This window comes from Apteryx rowi, unplaced genomic scaffold, assembly GCF_003343035.1.
Source record: "Apteryx rowi isolate R43461 unplaced genomic scaffold, aptRow1 scaffold_308, whole genome shotgun sequence".
Taxonomy (NCBI): Eukaryota; Metazoa; Chordata; class Aves; order Apterygiformes; family Apterygidae; genus Apteryx; species Apteryx rowi.
In genome coordinates this window covers 1003824-1022154 of record NW_020449508.1, presented here as the reverse complement: position 1 = coordinate 1022154, position 18331 = coordinate 1003824, and the positions used below count along the sequence as shown (strand labels likewise).

The window sequence follows — 18331 nt, the reverse complement described above, 5'->3', positions numbered from 1 at the left end:
GCACCAGGTTGACTTCAGGATGTTCCAGAAGATAAAACTTGCAGCTGGGGGACTGGAGAGTGAAATAGTATAGCGCAAATTAATCTTATTTGCATCAACTTCTGTCACTAATTTATGAACTGGTGATCAGCTGCTTTTTTTTTTTTTTAATGTGAAAATGGTGAAGCAGGTATCCTCTTGTGAAGCTGTATTTCCCATCTTTTTGACTGATTCTCAGAGCAATGGAAAAGATGAGAATGACAGAGTAGCAATAGTAATCAGTTTGAGCATAGCAGTTATGACTCCCAGGCTTGATCAATTTAGTATTGCTATCTTTGGGAGTGTCTGCCTCAGTCTCCCAAAACAAAGACTGTCCTTCCTCTGGGATTAAACAGGCTCTAAAATGAATACTTGCATCAAGTGATTGCTCATGTGTCCCAGAAGCAAAGCTAGGAAATTCAGCCTAGGTTACTGGCTCTTGTAAAGGTGGTAGTTTAATTATCAGGTGCTAAACTAATTTGTATAATCTGGAGTTTCCTAGGGGAGTCTTATTATGGAGGTTGGAAGAGCAATCTGTGAAAAAGACTGTAGTATAGTGCTTGTTAAGTGTTCTACAAAAATATTGCTGTTCAAATCTCAGCCTCAACTCCTTTCTTAACTTTATTCTGACCTCACAGTGCCGCAGAGCATGACCTAGGAGTCTCCTTTTGAATTCTGAGATCTGTCCTTGTCCCATCCATTGGAAATATTAGTCATAATGGGGTCTGCTCTGTTCAGGTGAATTGTTCATATGAAGCATGGGGATCTTCTTAGCTAGAAACAGTATTGTATTTTATATGCAGATAGTCCCCCTTAGCACACAACCTCTAAATTCAGGAAGTGTTCCTCCTTTGTGTAAGCATCAAAATCCAAACTTTTAGAGACTGGCAGAATAGTTATCTCTCTGAAATCTTCTGCCATATGGCCTTCATTTTGGTATTGGCCCAGTTCTGAATGTTGACCATTCAGAGCTGCCCAGTTCTGTTCCTGCACTGGGATACATCCTGCCTCTTAGGAGTGCTGCTGGGATGCCAAAGGATCATTTACCTCCATTTTGGTGTCTATATACGAAGGACAGTTCTGTTTCCCAGTATGAACAGCAGATGGCTGAGAAATTTCTGTCACAATGGATACGTGGACCTTAGTGCAGCAAAGAGGAGAAAAAGATATCTGTGCTTATCTGAAATTTTTTTCTTTCTTTTAGTCTTAATATCCATAATCTGGTCCACCAGAGATAAATGGATCATCCAGAATAAGTATGTGAGAACTGGCACACAAGAATATACCATGCTTTGCAGCAAGAGAAGTTTGTTGTATTCTCTCTCAAATCATGTGATCTGTAGTTAGAGAAGTGTATTAGAATCGCCTCTTTCATTGGGAACGCTCAGTAGAGGGAATGCAGGGAAGCTAGGCTTTCCCTGGCTGCTGCCTGATAGATCTGGTTCTGCCCCAAATTGTGAGCTGGCGGAAGCAGCTATTGTAGTGAATCTGTGGATCTTAGAGGAGAAACTTTTCAGGTAAGTATGAGGAAATACTCCTCTTTCGTTTTGATTAACTTGTGTTTTGGTACTTGCTAAGTTGAACCTGTTAAAGCAGCTCAGAAAAATACAAAATTGAAAGGAAACAAATTTAACAGTAACTTAATGCAGTCTCTTAACTGCTTAATAACCAGACACACTATAGATGCCTTAAATGCTTTGAAGAACAACAATTTCTAGCAACCAGGATAAACCGGTAGGTATGCCCCAGCATTTTTTCATGTGGGATCTTGCAGTGTCATTTGCTAAGGAGTATGAGCACATGGAGATCTTTCGATGAGATAAATGTGTGGTTATGTTTCTTCTTCTTGTATTAATGGCTAGTTTGTTTTTACTGCCTCAACAAATGCTTTCCATGCTGCTTTTGTTTACAGGTTAGCATTGCTTGTCCGGAGAGGATGGAACCAATCACAAAGGTGTCTCACATTCCACCAAGTCGATGGGCTTTAGTATGTAGTTTATGCAAACTGAAAACTGGTGCTTGCATTCAGGTATGTACTTGTCCTGTAGTGACTCTTGAGTCTATGTGAGGGGGGAATTTAGTTTCTGAATTCTGTTCTTCCTGTGCTCAGTGATGCTGAATGATGAAGACAAGTGTTGGATAGCTGCCTGTGTCCTCATAGCTGTTTATGCTCTTCACATTAGTTCACTAAGCACCCTATAGCATAGAGACTTAGGAGTTAGTCAGAGTTGCCTTCTTTGACTAAAACTGTGAAGATGTGTAAGCATGGCTAGTATACCGATCAGAGATTGGTGGAATGGTCTTTCCTTTGAGCACTCTGTTGGCAAATGAGAAAATACGCTTTGTAGACGTTGCATTTGAAACTACATGTAGCTATTTTGAAAGGAGGMGGAAATATTGGACTGTTACCCTTCCCCCCCCCCCCCAAACCCGATGAAGCTAACTTGAGAGTGCAATAGATATTTTTAACAATACTTAAGAAATGTTTTTGTAGGAATGGGCTTTTATACAATTAAGATGATTTTGTTCTTCTGATTTGTTGCTACTGTTGGTGACTTATTTTATTTCCTCCATTTGTAGTGCTCTGTGAAAAGCTGCATCACTGCCTTTCACGTCACCTGTGCCTTTGAGCATAGCTTAGAGATGAAAACTATTCTGGATGATGGGGATGAGGTCAAGTTCAAGTCGTACTGTCTAAAGCACAGCAAAAACAAACAGAATTCTCTGCCTGACATTGATGAGCACCCCAAGAGTGTGTCRGACCAGAAGCAAACAGAGAGTGAGAAAACCAGTTTGCGAGCCCAAAAGCTCCGAGAGCTGGAAGAGGAATTTTACTCACTAGTTAAAGTAGAGGATGTTGCAGCAGAACTGGGCCTACCTAAACTTGCTGTAGACTTCATCTACAATTACTGGAAATTAAAGCGAAAAAGCAACTTTAACAAACCCTTGTTTCCTCCCAAGGAGGATGAAGAAAATGGCTTGGTGCAGCCAAAAGAAGATAGCATTCATACTCGCATGAGGATGTTCATGCATTTGAGGCAGGACCTAGAGAGGGTAAGAGTTTAAGTGGTAAGGATTTGAAAAAATATCTGCAGATGAGCTAAGTCTTCGTCCATGGACAAGGAAAAAAATGGGAATGGGAGAAGCATGGGCAGATGATTTAAAAAGTGTATGCATATTGGTAAGGCCTTTCAAAGGCCTTTGACTCCAGTCTTGTGATACGCTGCATTGCCTGCTGCAGAGGCTTTCAGGAGCTGTCCCTTCTCAGTCCAGTCACAGATCCAATATGTAAACAGTACTTCCTGACTTGCTTATAGGTATCTCCTTTATATATTTTAAGATGCATGCTTCTATGCACAGTGGACATATTTGCTAATCAACTCTTTGCTTTCGTCTTTGATTGAGTAAATGTTTAGTAAGTGTTTATTTGAACCAGTTGTAGTAGTTGCTAGTGATACTCTTACACATTCAGGACACCCAGATGCTCTTAGCCAACTCTGGATTTGGAAAAATGAGTTTGTTTCAGGGAAGCAATAAGTATTCTCTGAGTGTGCCATAAGCTTTTGAGGAATCCTGAAATATATATTAAATCTGAACAGAACTTCTCACCCCTTTGAAGGTAGTTAGGTAAAATCCTAGATGGTTAACTTGTACAGTAAGTCCTGACTCCACACAGAAGAAAAAAATGAATGCTGGCATGTACTCAAACTGCTTCCCATGACATCTGATTCAAGAGTCATACTCACCTTTCTTCTTCACTAACGTGCCAGTGTCTACTAGTCCCAGGCAGTGCCCGGGCTGAATCACTCGTTGCTCTCTGGAACTAGATGCTTTAACTGCGGCTAGCTCTGTCTTAGGTGCTGTAGTTAGCAGTCTGAAAGCAACCCACTGAGTCTATTACTGCTTGTGGCTTTGCTGAGTAGAATGAAAAGGAAATTATCTTTTTATCAGTAGTTGACTGTGCTCTTAGGTGTATCAGATTGCCAGCTAGGAGATGGTTTCAAAAGGTGGAGTCTTTGAGCAAAATCCAGGGTAGGAATTTCTTAGGAATCCATACAGTTTGTCTTTTCCTGGCAGCTGATGGGCAGGGAGCCAGCCTTGTTACCACTTGGAGGCTGCCCATTAATTCACTCTGTTGGCTGGTGATCACCTGTTCTTCTCAAGTGCTTAGAGACAGTGAATGTAGAGAAGGTAACAAAGTAAACTGGGCATGCTAAATGTGATACTGAGACATCGGGGAAGAGAGGGGAGAAGGAAAAACAGAGAGAAAATACAGCGTTGTAGGAAAAGGGAAAACAATAATGGGGAGAGGAGATAGATCATGAAAATACAAGGAGATGAGTGTTGGACCTGGGACTTGCACTCATCAGTCTAATCGTTCTCTTTAGTCTAGTCAAAGTTGAGCTCAGATCTCTTTTTTCAGGACCACTTTGGATATGAATCCTTATTTAAAAAAAACACAAAACCTTAATATGCCTGGAATAGATCCCCCTCCCCCCCAATAAAACACTTCAGCTTTTCCTTTGTATTAGAAGAGTTGTTGGTTTGCTTCAAATTTTGTTGAAATTGACTTAAATATTTTCAGTGGAGGTTCTTTGTAGTTTGAAATGCCTGGCTAAAATTTTCTGAAGTTGCGCTGCAAGATTTTTCCACTCAGTTATGTGTTGGGATGAAAACAATTTTGGAATCTTGGGATTTCTGTTCTGGGGAGAGAGGCTCCAGTTTCTGAACAGCTAGAGTTTATTGAATGCTGGGAAAGTGGAAAGTGGAAAATACCTTTCAACCAACCCATATGTTGCTTGGCTGTTCTGCAAGTTCTTTCAAGTCTTTATCAAGACCTTTCAGTGCCTTTTCTTGTTTTCTTTGCATTAGGTGGAAATACTGCTATAAACTAAAGTGAATAGTTGAAAGTAGAATTATGTGGCACTGTAATGGCAAATCATTCTATGTAGCATTTTGCATGGAAATTCCAGGAGAATATAGTATTGCCTACAGTAACATCCTCAGCATAGTATGTAGTGGAAGCAGTTTTACAGATGAGAAGGTTTTCAAACGGTGCTTTTCTTTCGACTAGGATTTTGTTTGCTCGCTCTAATAGATGGAAATATAGTCCACTGTCTTGCAGAATATATTCAAGGCATTCATTAAATTGGTGCTTTAAACAAAAATGCAGGAAATTGGTTTTCTTTCCCCCTCCCCGCCCCCTCCAGGTGGTAGTTACATATGTTCAATAATATTCCTAAGATCTTTGCCAAGAGGTTTTACACATAGAATTTTTTTGTTTGTTTCTATTGTCTCTTGTTACTGTCTCTATAGGTAAGAAATCTCTGCTATATGGTGAGCAGGAGAGAGAAACTAAAGTTGTCTCACAGTAAAGTACATGAACAGGTCTTCAATTTGCAAGTCCAGCTCATTAATCAGGAAATTGCTGCAGGTAATCATGTAAATGTAAAATGTATTTAAACTATATCTCTTTATGCCACTACATAGTGTTTTTAACATTTTAAACCTGCCTTGAAAACTTCTCTGCACTTATCCAGTCAACTAAATTAGCAACATGCACAAAACATCTTAATCTTCAAATATTTACTTGGATGTTTCTTCTTTCATGAGTATTTTTGGTATATGCTGATTAGTTATCAGTTACTATGAATCACAGAATTGCAGAACGGTTGAGGTTGGAAGGGACCTCTGGAGATCATCTAGTCTGCGGCATACAGATAGGAAGTGGTGGTGGTTCCAGGCTTTTTCTTCATTGGGCTGCTGTGCTGTTTCCCCCACAGCAAGCCCTGTACTCTGCTTTTTTCCCCCAACTGAAAAGGTTTTTTTTGCTGGCTGTCAGTTGTTAATTTCTTCAGGTGAAAGTGAAGAGAGTGACTAATAGAAATTGTTGTTCTCATGTTGGCTTGCATGCTTGAACAGCGTGAAGAAGAATTCCTCAGCTTGTGATCTGCAGTTACTATCCTTCCTTAAAAAAGATTTTTTGTACTTTGTTTTTTAATAGTGAACAGTGACTACTGATGTACCAAAACCAACTTTGCCCTTAATTTTTCTAGCAAGTGTCCTGAAATAAGGAACATGACATTTGAAAAGAGGAAGAATATATATTACAATGTGATTGTTTTTTGATAGGAAGGCAGCTATTTCTGCTATATGAAATGAAAATCTTGATGTTCATTCAAGATACATATTGTATTTTTTATAACTAGTTTGTTTAGAGTGAAGTCTGTACTCTTCTCCACCCCTCAAAGTGGGTTTCATTATTATGGGCAAGCTTTTTTTTTAAACTGTTTTAGATCAGAATAGTACTTTGTGCAAGCAGCAGTACTCTAAAATAATTTGTGTTTTTGTGTAAATAAATTTTATTGGAAACGTCTATTAAATTTATTTTGTCTTTACAAATACAAGTGTTTTTTAAAGCTTATTAGATAGCTTGATAGCCACTTTGCAATGGCGATATATGCGTGTACTATCATGAAAACTAAAGAATTGGGATGAAAAGCCTTTTCAAGAGTAGAGAATTTTATAACACAAAATAGAGAGTTGAACGAAGTCCAAATTAAAACTCAGTTTGAAGCATTTTTTTCTCTATCCAAAACTGAATCTGAACCTTTTTTATAGTTTTGTTGGAACAACTTCAGTCATATCTCAGACTGGATCAATTTGCTGGCATAAAGCCCTATTAAAAGGACACGTTTTTTAATGGAAATGCTAAAATGCTTACCTAAATTCTGAAATGATAGATAATTTAGAACAGTTTTCACTTTCATGACTTTCATGTCCTAAAATAATTTCATACTAATTGCTTACAAATGCTTCTTATTATTGAAGGTGCTTCTAATGGACTGTAAAACTTGTTACAGATAACAAAATGATTACGCTTTTTTTTTTTTAATAAGTGTTTTTCTTTCTGCCCCATCCCCTTTTTCTCCTATAGGCCATACCCTGACAAGTGCACTAGAGAACACACTGTTCTACCCGCCTCCCAGGATCACCCTGAAGTTAAAAATGCCCAAATCAGCCCTAGGAGATTGCAGAAATAACTCACTGAAGCCTGGCAACAGACCACTTTCTCCTGACAACAGTAGCACTGTTTACAGCAAAAGGAGTATGCAGATGTCAAAGGAATCATTTGAAATAAAAGCAAAATCATACTCCAGGTATCAGCACGACAACCGAAGTAATGGGTTGCTGGGAGGTATCGGCAAGCCTAGGAGCGAAGCAAAGGATTCTGGCCCTGCGCAGATGCCGGAGTTTCACCGGGGCCAGCCCACGGGGAAACCCTTGGCACTTCAAGCTGCTCTGCACGGTCAGACTTCCATTGGGAATGGGAGGATGCAGCAGGAGAACTCAAGGCTGGCTGCCAAGTCCAATGGTTTGATGGGCAGGGCTGGAGATGTAAGCCAGAGAGACAGCTCTAGCCAGACGCCCTATGAACAAGAGTCTGTGCTTACAGCTCATTTAGCCAGCCAGAGCGGTTTTAGGAAATCCACCATAGAACATTTTAGCCGCTCCTTTAAAGAGGCTACCAACAGTTTGGTGAGGACCACAGAAGACCTCCGGTGCTGTGAAAAGCCAACGAGAAGACTTGCTGCAAAAGATCGCTTGTGGAGCAAGCAGACACTTGAAGGTGCTCCGTATCAGGACAATGATGGGTACTGTCCCGATTTAGAGCTGAGTGACTCTGAAGCAGAAAGCGATGAAAATAAAGAGCAAGTGAGGTTAAGGCGAAGTAGCTCAGAGAGAGAAAGCCCAACTAAGGACTTTGGAAGAGATTGTCACAGTAGAAACAAAAAGAATATGATTTCTCACAGTTCAGTACAAAGGTGATTAGAAGCCCCCACGGGGTAACTCACCTTCTGTGTAATCCAGTGTACCTGTGCAAAGCTCAGCATCAAAAGGTTCCAGAAAACAGTACAGGACCTCCGTTAGGAAGAATTGCAGTAGGGAATGGGGGGAGGGGAGAGAAATTGGAGTAGTTTTGTTCAACTGTGAATTGGCTTACAGTCTTTGGAAGGTTAATTGAGTTATTGCAAAGTCATGTAGAAACTGATGTGTTTTATTAGAGGTTAACATCTGGGAAAGCATGAAGCAGTTAACCTTTGCATAAATTCAGGAAACTGCTTCCTCCTTGCCAGCTTTTGTATAAGGCAATATGTTCACGTTACGGCAATTTTGTGGCAGTGGACAGGTTTTAAAGGAGTCCTTGCATTACTCGGTAATGTGTTGCAGGAGGCTGCAAATACAGACATTGAAACTGCACCTGCAGTGTGGCTTTGATCCAGCAATGTACTTAGGCGTGTGTTAGAGAATTAAGCACGTGAAAAGTCCTGTTGGTTTCCCCTGGGAACCAGACTGAGCTTGGATCTCAGAGCACGTGCTGGGGTGCTCTGTTGGATCAGGCCCGAAGTGACTACTAAGTGACGATCCTGTTCTGCGGGAGATTTAGACCCGCAGTGGCGTTTGCAGGCTCCTTGTGGAGGGTTGGAAGCAGATATCGCCAGTGCTGGCAAGCTTGCTGACCTCTAGATGTGCCCTCGTTCCCTGCTCTTGCTGAAGGTTGTGTTTCTCTTCACAATAATTTGCTTATTTTGTAAATATACAACTTCTAGTACTTCAGTTTTTTAATCTCTGTACATAGTTGCTTGTTGTGGGATGCACTTGTAAATATTTTACCCAGCTAACAAGTACAGATAGCTAATTTTGTGGATAGTGTTTACAAAAGTAGATGTACTACTTCAAAGAAAAATGCTATTTGACACTTAAATTTAGGCAATCACCGGTGATGCCAGGTTCCTCTTGAAACTGAGATTTCATGTCCAGAGGTGTTTGAACCTGGTACTTTTGAAATAAGCTGAACCAGAAATAATTTTGGCTGACCTTTTCATGTGGGCACAAGTTTTCAAACCTAGTTGCCTAAATAAGAGCTTAGGTTTATGAGTCTTACTTCTGGCATCTAGGTCTGTAAAATTTTAGCCAGTCATCATTTGGAATATGGTGGTTTTTTTATTTTGTTTTGTTTTTCTATCGCTGAAGATCTATGATTACATTAAGCTGCTTACCAACCTCTGGATCACTTGCCGTTTCCCAAACTAAAACTCTTATTACCTATTTTAAAATCAGCAGTTGTTAACTAGTATTTAAATTTCAACCACTCTTGAGGAAGCAAGAGGGGAGGAGAATCCTTTTCTGTTTATCTGATACGGGATTTTCACTTGAATACAAACAAACCTGATTTCCAGAATTTGTTGTATTGATCAACAAAGTAACTGCACTGTTTTTCTCTGAAACGCTGTACATTTCATAAATATGCAAAATCCTTTGTCCCCACATCACTGGTTGAAATAGGACATAGGTTGTCTAGGGCATGCCAAATGGCTCCTTTCTTTTGGGGAGTTCATTTTTTCTGAAAGGGAAAGGTTTACCACCCAATGTAAAGATGACTATGCAGAATCCAAAAGACAACTTGGTTTTCTTCATAATCTTAACTTACTTTATTGCTTTTAGTTTGGGAAATTGCAACAGCATTTTGAGATTTGTTTTAAATTTTGAAATCTCCCTAGTTGCAATAGGACTAGCAGGTCAGGGGCTGGAGGACTTTTCAGTAGTGAAATAAAAAAAARTATACTTGGCGGTTCTGCTCTATTTGCTTCATGCATCTTAATTTTTTTCCCCACTTCTTGTTTTTATGTATATTTGTGTAATTTGTCTTTCTAGAGCTGTATCTTCAAAATTATTTCTTTTGGTGTAAATATGCAGTAGCCTTTTAGGTTTCCACATACTTTATTTTAATGGGAAATGCTTTGTGTTCTAAGCCATGGGTCCTTCAGAATAAGTAAACAAATGTCTGTTCATTTGTATTCCAGTACTGATTCTCTTAGTTCTCCTTCAGTATTTATTAGTAATCCTCTTACTGGTCATGAAAGTTTATGGAGCTCGTATTGGGAAGGAACACATACCTTTGGAGGTCAGCAAAGCATTGATGTTGTTTCATGGCCGGAAGTGTATAGCAGAGGGGAGGGAAAATGGTGCTTCAGCAAAACTAGCATTTCTGCTCTTCTGGGGTTATTAATTCAGTTGTTTCCAGTCTGGGCAATGGTTTTGCTAATTTTTACATGATTTTAATAGATATATGAAGGAGCCCTTGGTTATGTAGCTCTCAAGTATTGTCCCCAATGTGCATTTGCTAGTTTTTATTGTGTGTTCGGTGGCTAACTGTTTGAAGTATTACCTCTTAACCTTATTTGTCTTTTTTTTTGTGTTTTTTGCATTTTGTTTTATATATATAAATATATATATATATTCAATTTTCCAAGATGGACTCGGTCTTTTTCAGATGTCCCCTTTTTACAAGTACTTTTTCATTAAATTATGAAACTGCTAACAGTACTTTCATTTGTTGTGATTTATTCAGGGCTTCACCCTTTGTTCCTGGTAGGTTGCTAAAGTAATCAGTCTAACAGCAATACTGTGTCCATCGAGAGTAAATTATTTCTGCAGAGTTGCCAATATTTTAACAAGCTGAAATGTCAAGGAAAATGTTTCTCCTTCAGCCTYCCAAAAAAGAAATGCCAAAGGTGATGATTGGACACTAAACTCATTTGCATTGTATAGCAAATAGTCCAAATCTGGCATGTATTTCTGCCTGTCTGAACAAATATAACAGACTACTTGCTGCACTGGTCTCACTTTTTAATATCCCTGCTTCTATCTTAGTATGAGTATTTTTCCCTGGTTGGACAAATTAAGTTATAGAGGAATAGCTGTAGCTAGGCCTACCCTCTCAACCCTCCTCTTGTAAACTCACATATGTGCACAAATAATAGGAGCCATCGTGGTGTGCGTGGAAAAGACAAATGGGAGCACGGGTTGAGGCTTTGTGTAGGTTTTGCATGGCCTTTTCCTGTAGTTCCCGCTGCACCCACTGGCCGGTGCTGTAATATACCTTGCTGGCAGAGAGGAGCTGCTCCCTGTGCCAGAGCAAGGGAGAAGGCAAAACCCAAAAACCACATGGTGAGGGTGGGGAGAAAGCGGCAGGTGTGACTGCACCACCGATGGGAGAGCATCTCTTGTGCTCTCGTCGGCTCGGTGGAGGTAGCGTTTGAGGGGGATTTGCAAGCTGCGGCCACGAGCTGAGTGGTGAAGCCGTGTGCACAGGAATGTAGGCAGGGTGGCAGCGGAACTGGAGGTGGGTTGCGAGAAATGGAGCAACGAGTCCTGCAGCTGAAAAGGAGAGCAGGGTAAAAAAGGCAGTAAAAATACATGCRGAAGAGAGGAAAAAATGACTAGGAAGTAGCAGTAAGCAGTGGAGTGTCAGCCATTTTTCAGGATCAAGATTCCTCCTTCCCAAAAGGGGTTCTCGCTGTTTCCAGTGAAAGACTGGCTTTTTGTGACTTTTTGCCTGGTGGCCTCACAATCCCTTTGTGAGTACAGTCTGGTTGTGGCTGGGAGTGGGAAAGACAAAGCCATGGAAGGAAATTAGCATCCTCAGTTGTTTGTTTTGGAAACAGCTGCTGCTGGTTTGTAGAGTCTACAAATTAGAGTTTCGGACAGCCACCTAGATCTGGCTACTTGTCGATGGTAACTTGGGCCAGACTCTCACAAGTGCTAATAGGTTCTGTGCAGTGATCATGATGTGAAGCATCATGATCTCTGGATTTATGTCTTTGCCCAAAGAGAAAATGATGTAATGTTTCACAGCTATAACCTGTGCTTTGGCTTTTCAGTTGTATTTGTCATCTCTATAATGCTCTCTTTGCATGAATCCCAAATCATTGAAGGAGAGACTGCAAATGTTAATATTAAAAATATTATGCTATTTTAATATGCTATTAAAAATAACCTTAAAAATTCACACTTGATTTTGAAGCGATACCTCACTGATTGCTAGGCCTAGGAATGTAGGCTCTGCTGCAGAGAGACGATGAGTATGTGTTGTCTGGACTGTCTCTTGAGTTACTAAATGCTTAAAACCTGCCTCTGTTAGCTGCAAAGGTAATCCAGTGAAATCTTCGTCTGTGTGAATATTGGCCATCCTAATGATTGTTAAGATTTAACACTACTGGGAATTGACACGTGTACTGGAAAAGCATGCTTTTGGCATGTGAATTAATGAGCAGAAGGAAGCTGCTTGCCCAAGCTGGCAGCTTGGCATGCAAGGGAAAAATACTGGGGAAGGGCAAAGAAGAGATGGAAAACCAGATGCCAGTGCCTCGATGCTGCTGCTTTAGGAGTAAGTGAAGACTTAGGGACTTCTGGGCTCCAGTTTCACGAGAGGGGAGCCCTGCTGCCTTTTCTGTGTCTTCCTTCACACCAGCCTCATGCTGAAGAGGCTTCTGCCCTTCCTGAGGTGCAATTTCGCAATGTACTGCTGCTGCTGGGGCTGTCCTGGGATAACCGTTCCCGGGACTCCCTCGTTCCTGACCAGGTCAACGCATCTGACAACCTTTGGGCTCTTTTGGTGCGATGTGACAGAGTGGATTCAAGTGACTGCAAGCACAGCTTTTTGGAACAAAATGATTTCTTTCCTCCCAAAAGCTACACGGCAATTAGAAGTTGTTTTAAAATATCAGGTATGCACATGTATTTGTGTTTCTACAGTTAACCTCCCTGGCTATAGCTTAGGTAAGTTTGTCTTACTACTTGTAAGTTTGTCTTACTTGTTGTGTAAGGAGAAGCAGCCTGGGATGTTTGCCCATTAGTTTCCCTGCCTGAGTACAGCTTCCAGATAATCTTTCTCTTTTCCAGTTTGACCAGGCTGCTCTTGGCTCTGGCTGCCTCCTCGATCCACCTTGCCCTGCCCTTCCGCCGGGAATCTGTCTTTTGTTTCAGGCTGGGCAGAGCCACCATCCTCTCTGCCTCCACGGCTGGGCCATTGTTTTCTCAGCAGCCCTGAAGCTTGGTGTCCGCCTCACCTAAGCCGCCTTATCTGACGCATTGTTTTAAATCTCCTGGTAGGCTCTGTAATGGCTCCTTTATGGTTTCTTTTAACTTAACCATCCTCAAGACGTTTTTTCCAGGCCCTGTTGTTCATCCCTGGCTGCTGCCCCACCCGCTCTCCCCTGGGGAAGAGCACTGGGCAAGGCTGGGAAAAAAGCCATATTTGGACAGTGCCAAAACAGCTTTGGAGACGTTCTGCCAGTCAAATTGGTGGGCCAGCGTCCTGACAGAAGAGTTTCAAACCTAACACAACCTCAAGGTATAAATGAAGACGTTTTCAGGAAAGCTGGTGACCCTAAAGCCTTTGAGCTTGTGCCTGTCATCAAGACGTGCCGCTCTTTTTATCTTCCGTGGTCCCAGCAACAACAAGGAATCCATTGGGATAGTACCTGTAAAAACAAAATTTTTATGTACTGTTTAGGGAAAATGGCTCTGGTTATACACTTAGAGGTATAGGCCCTAGCATGAGAATGAGATGTCTGAAGGGGGGAAAAAAAGCCTGCTCCTAAAAACACCCCCCTTCCTTTCTCTGAAGCAACTAAATCTAGYTGCATATTTTGTTGTCCATCTCTTACCTTGTAAAGGTGGTGCTGAGTAGTTTGGGAAGCCCTGCCCTGGGGTCACTGGTATTTTAGGCTTCCATTTGATGGTTGAATGGAGCCAGACAGGTAGTTCCCCCCCTCCTAAACTGATGGCTCAGCCATTGTTCTTTTATCTCCTCTAAAACTGGGTATAGGTATGGCCTTTCTGTTGCCAGTTCTGATTATTCCTGTTGCCTTCTACAACAGCTTCTCCTGGCTTAAAGTGTAAGTAAAGTAGTGGTTTACAATTGTTACAAACAGGTAATACAGAAAACAGACTTCTCTCAAATTGTCCGATTGAACCTAACTGAACTAAGCTCAGAGCAGTTGTCCCAAACTGCAGTTAATTTGAAGTCTGCTTCAAATTTGGGCCTGAAGAAGGACTTGTGTGCCAGAAAGCTGGAAATGCTAAAAACATTGTTGCTGGATCAGTTACTTGGAATATAAGATGCTGCCTCTCCCTGAAGTCTTTGGCTCCCTTTAACCGTAGAACATTGTGGCTATAATTTTGCAACTGCCATTAAACATATTGATACTCTTTCTTGCTGAGGGAGGCAGAATGGAAATCCAGGTCACATGGGGTACAAAGAGCAGAAAAGTAAGRCATTAATGAAAAATTCCTTGGCTACGCTCCACTGAAGAATGTTTGCCCTTTCTGAATGCCCTATTCCCCTGCTGCTAGAAACATAGAGAGCACGTGACTGGAAAGGCACAGGCTAGACACTCAAGCGTACTGAGACTGCTAAGGATGGCAGGAACTAGCTCTCAAAGGTGCTCCGATGAAAAATAAATTGGAGGTGCACGTGCGGTGATGCAAGGGATATTTGTGAAACTGAGAACCAGGCTTCACTGGGATGGGTGACATAACATTGTATTTGATTTCTTATAGCACCACATTCTTAGGTGAGGTACATTTTCTTAAGACCATGGCCAGTATATAAGAAATGATGCTCAGAAAGGTCTGCATAACAAATTTTAATAACCAGTGAGGGTACCTTTGCTAGTTCTGTGAGAGAAATTGGACATTTAAGGCTGAATGTTCAATATGACTTCATGGTAATTCAGTGCAATCATTTTTAGAAATTCCCTATTTGAGATTCCTAATCTCTTCTGCATTCACACCTGTGACGGCAATGTGTGTTACACTTGATGTCATATCTAAATTAATCAATAGGTGCGAGTCTGCTGTTTAATGCCCTCATGCCACCCTCTCCTGCAGAGACTTTTGGAAAGCAGGTAAATGGTATACTTTGGCAAGTGTTCTGACTGCATGAGCATTTAAACATGCGACTGTGATCATCGAGACTAATTAGCAAACAATTAAGATTTCTCAGCAGTTTGAACTCTCCTGGACCTAGTTGCTGCTTGCTAACAAATAAAAGCTTGATTCAAAAACACAGGTTCATTCCAAAAACTATACTTGGCTGGAAGCAAGTGCTTGGCAGTGCTAACTTTTGCTTTCCAGCCAACTGATCAGTGACAGATCTTAAATTTCCACCACCAGTGTTGCTAATTTTTTTTCTAAAATACAATACTAACTGCTGGTGGTAAATTCCTAAGGGTGCACTACAGTTGCACTAATGAGTGTAACAGCAGGGCAGGATTAGATGGAGATTTGGGAGATGCTGGCTCTTTGGGCTGCAGTGCCTTTGGTGCAGTTGTGTCCCCCCTCTCGGCCTTACTTTGCCCGGCTGTAGAAGAGGACTGACACGGACTCCATTTGTACGGTGCTCTGAGGCAGCTGTAAGAAAATGGACATCTGATATATGGCTTTGTGCTTTGTAGTGGGCATATGTAAGGCCTACAGCCTCCCCGCATTTTGGATCAAGTCARAGATGAGGACCCCCAAGCAGGGAGGAAGGAGGAGATGAAAGTAAAATAAGAAAGCTGATAGATCTCAAATAAAAGAAGTGGGCTGTAAAGAATAAGGAATGAAAGGATCAGGCTCATACAGGAAGAGCAGAAAGAACTGCAATTCTCCAGGAACTAGCATTAAAAAAAAAACCCACTTTCTTTGCAAGCCCTGAAATTGTCCATCATCCCTCCATACTAGCAGTCCTTATGGCCCCCATGTATTGGGGAAAATTTTTTTTCAGCTCTGTGATATGGAGCTGCGTGTCCAGAACTGCTGAGCATTTCCTGAGTGGTGAGAAAGGCAATGGCTTGTGGCAGGCACAGGGGACCTGCAGGCTGGATAAGGACTGTCTTCATCTTGCGCAGCCTGTTATCTCGTAGATGTATTTCTTATGCTATTATCAGTTGCAATAATATACAACCAACCAGAAGGGTCTGTAAGACATGGTGAACCCTTGGCAAGGGAAAAATTACCCTCTCTTTCCCTGCCTCCTACCCCCTGTAAAACAAGAGGAGGAAGTGTGCAATATGCCCTACKGGGTGGAATAGAAGCTGGGCCAGTCAGGCACCTCTGTAGCCATCAGCTATTTCCTTTGGAAGGGGCAAGGGTACCACATGCTCCCTGTCGCTTGGATTTGGAGGCCGCACAGTACATGTCACGGTTGCAGTGCAACAGTGAGAAGCTCCTGCCTGGGAAGCCCCAAGGCAGCACTGCTGTTGGCAGCCTGTTTCCACTTTCCCTGCCTTCTTCCCTCCCTGGTAAACCTCTATGGACAGAAAACCTCAGCTGAGGGTCTTTGTGGAGGTACCTCCTTCCCCACGAAGTCTGCCCTGTTTTACCTTTCAGCAAGCCTGGATTAGCCATTATAGAAACAACAACAGTGCCAAGAGTACTGTGCCGTGTAACTAGAGATCCAAGTTCAAAATATTTGTTGTTTTGGAAGGAGACAGTTTGTGTTGTAACACGGAGCTCGGAGAGGCTGTTAATTTTCTCCCAAGGTGTGGGCTAACAAACAGCTTGTTTTGATGCCTCCAAACCATGCTGGCAAATGCCTAAGTCGGCAAGAAGCAGTGAAACTTGCCAGGTGCTTCTGCGAGCTACTGTTAGCCATGTATCCCAATGCAAGGACTGGGAGAGCAGCAAGCCTGGCTACGCTTTATATGAAGTAACAATTGAATTCTCACTGTACTTATGAATTCTCATTGAATTCTTCATATATAAATATATTATATATATATGTTTTTTTTAAACCTCAGGATCTTCATCCCTTGTTGTAAAGTACATGAAAAAGCCAGTGCAACCGTGACACTTTTCTGGTTGGGTGTTTTGTTTTCTTCGTTGGCAGTCAGTAATAATTTGCTTGCCTCAGGTCTGAGATGAAATCCTGCAGTGTGTCGTACAACACAGCAGTGGGGACAGAAAGAGAAAATTCAATGCTAAGCATGGGCTAAAGTAATGCTATGCAAACCTGTAAAATAAAAACTTAACTATTGGGGCAGTACCACAGGATTAGGTGATGGAGTATGTAAACATGATGTCTGAGGCAAGATGACAATAAGATAATGAACATCTGCATGAAACAGGTGTGGATAAGGACATGTAGCCCATGCACTTTCCAAAGATAATGTTTAAAAAAAAAACAAAAAAAACAACCAAGTGAGCCCTGGAGTGTGAGTGCCTGGTGTATGGGTAGAGGTAATCCATTAAAAATGCTTGACAGAAGATAATTGCAAGTAAGTAAATGTATGATCTACAGCGAACAGATAAAACGGGTATCTATAACAGAAGCTGTGACTGGGCTGCCCAGTAGAAGACGCTAGCGGATGCYGTTCAATCACCAGCATGCAATGTTGTGCCATGCTGGTTCACTGCGCCACTTGAATAAAAGGACTGTTAAAAGTGCCAGCTGGAACAGAGAGTCTTGCTAGCGGGAGAGGCAAATTTTGGAGCACTGTTCATGAAACACTGGCTTGCGGGGAAAACTGCAGTGAGTAAGTCAGCATGTACCTAGAGCACACAGAGTTGCCAAAAGACACGTGGGACACAGAGCATTGACACTGAAGTCATGTTTATATCACTTCTCAACTCAGATTCAGTAGATATGCGTAATTCCTCTTGGGATGCTGAAGAAGAGGGCTGGCATTTGCCAGCTTTATGAAGTGTCTTTTTTTTTAATGACTTCAGGCCTGTGTGCATCAGTGATTGTTACGTAGTATGAAAGCAGGTATGCGCAATGGAGAAATGCAAGGAGAAATTTCATTCTAGCTATTTGCCCCTGGAGGAAGTTTTTGAGGCTTAACAGGGAGGAGAGTGAAGGAAGGTATAGCAAGCTGAAGTCCCAAGACTTCTCGAAAACCGGGGAAAAATAACACTAGCTGAGAAAAGGCCTTGATCTGCAGTGTTGGAAGTGAGCATGAAGGCTCAGTGTGCGCCTAAAACAACAAGTGGAAGGAACACAGAAACTGCTTTTTAAAAAACAAATCTCCTCAGGCAGCACAAAAGTTTGGCCCCCGTGAAAGGAAATCTTACAGATGCTGGAGGGGAATGCACCCAATAGCAGATCTGCCCTAAGCGTATTTCTGGCTGTTCTCATCATTGCCTTGGTACAGTTTTACCTTTCAGAGGGGAAAGGGAGTCGGGATGATTTAAGGTCTTGTCCAGTGCCTGAAGCGGAAGTTCCCCTTCTCTCTTTTTACTTTGACTTTTAGAGTAGGAGCGAGCTGCCAGCGCTCGGGCAACCTCGGCTGTTCATTATCTGCCCTTGTCTCGCAGCAGTGAAGCACCAGGCTCTGCAGGCGGGCTTGGAGGCGAAGGGCCGCTTAACGCCGCAGCCCGCTGCGGCCCCGAAACCGCCTGCGGGCGCCGTGCAGCAGCCTGTCCCGTGGGTCCCCTGCTCAGGGCATGGGGGCCGCGACCTCTCCCGAGGGCCCCGGCGGGC

The 18331-nt window shown here is 42.1% G+C and overlaps 2 protein-coding genes across 6 annotated transcripts in view; both read left to right on the top strand.

The window, feature by feature from the left end:
• JADE3 (jade family PHD finger 3) overlaps window positions 1-10413 on the top strand; it is a 50636-nt gene extending 40223 nt beyond the window's left edge. The window contains exons 8-11 of the mRNA XM_026070271.1: window positions 1931-2047; window positions 2599-3072; window positions 5335-5452; window positions 6956-10413. Of these exons, the coding sequence (XP_025926056.1) occupies window positions 1931-2047; window positions 2599-3072; window positions 5335-5452; window positions 6956-7848 (1602 nt within the window). The 3' untranslated portion in view covers window positions 7849-10413. The remainder of the gene's footprint in view (window positions 1-1930; window positions 2048-2598; window positions 3073-5334; window positions 5453-6955) is intronic.
• Window positions 7761-18331, top strand: part of LOC112968239 (regucalcin) — a 24270-nt gene continuing 13699 nt past the window's right edge. For 2 of the 5 annotated variants that reach the window (XM_026070276.1, XM_026070272.1), the window contains exon 1: window positions 7761-7844. The gene's annotated coding sequence lies outside the window, so the exon portion shown is untranslated. Of the gene's footprint in view, window positions 7845-10501; window positions 12591-12618; window positions 13217-13742; window positions 13764-18331 lie in introns of those variants that run through there. The other 3 variants (XM_026070274.1, XM_026070273.1, XM_026070275.1) reach the window with 3 other exon arrangements.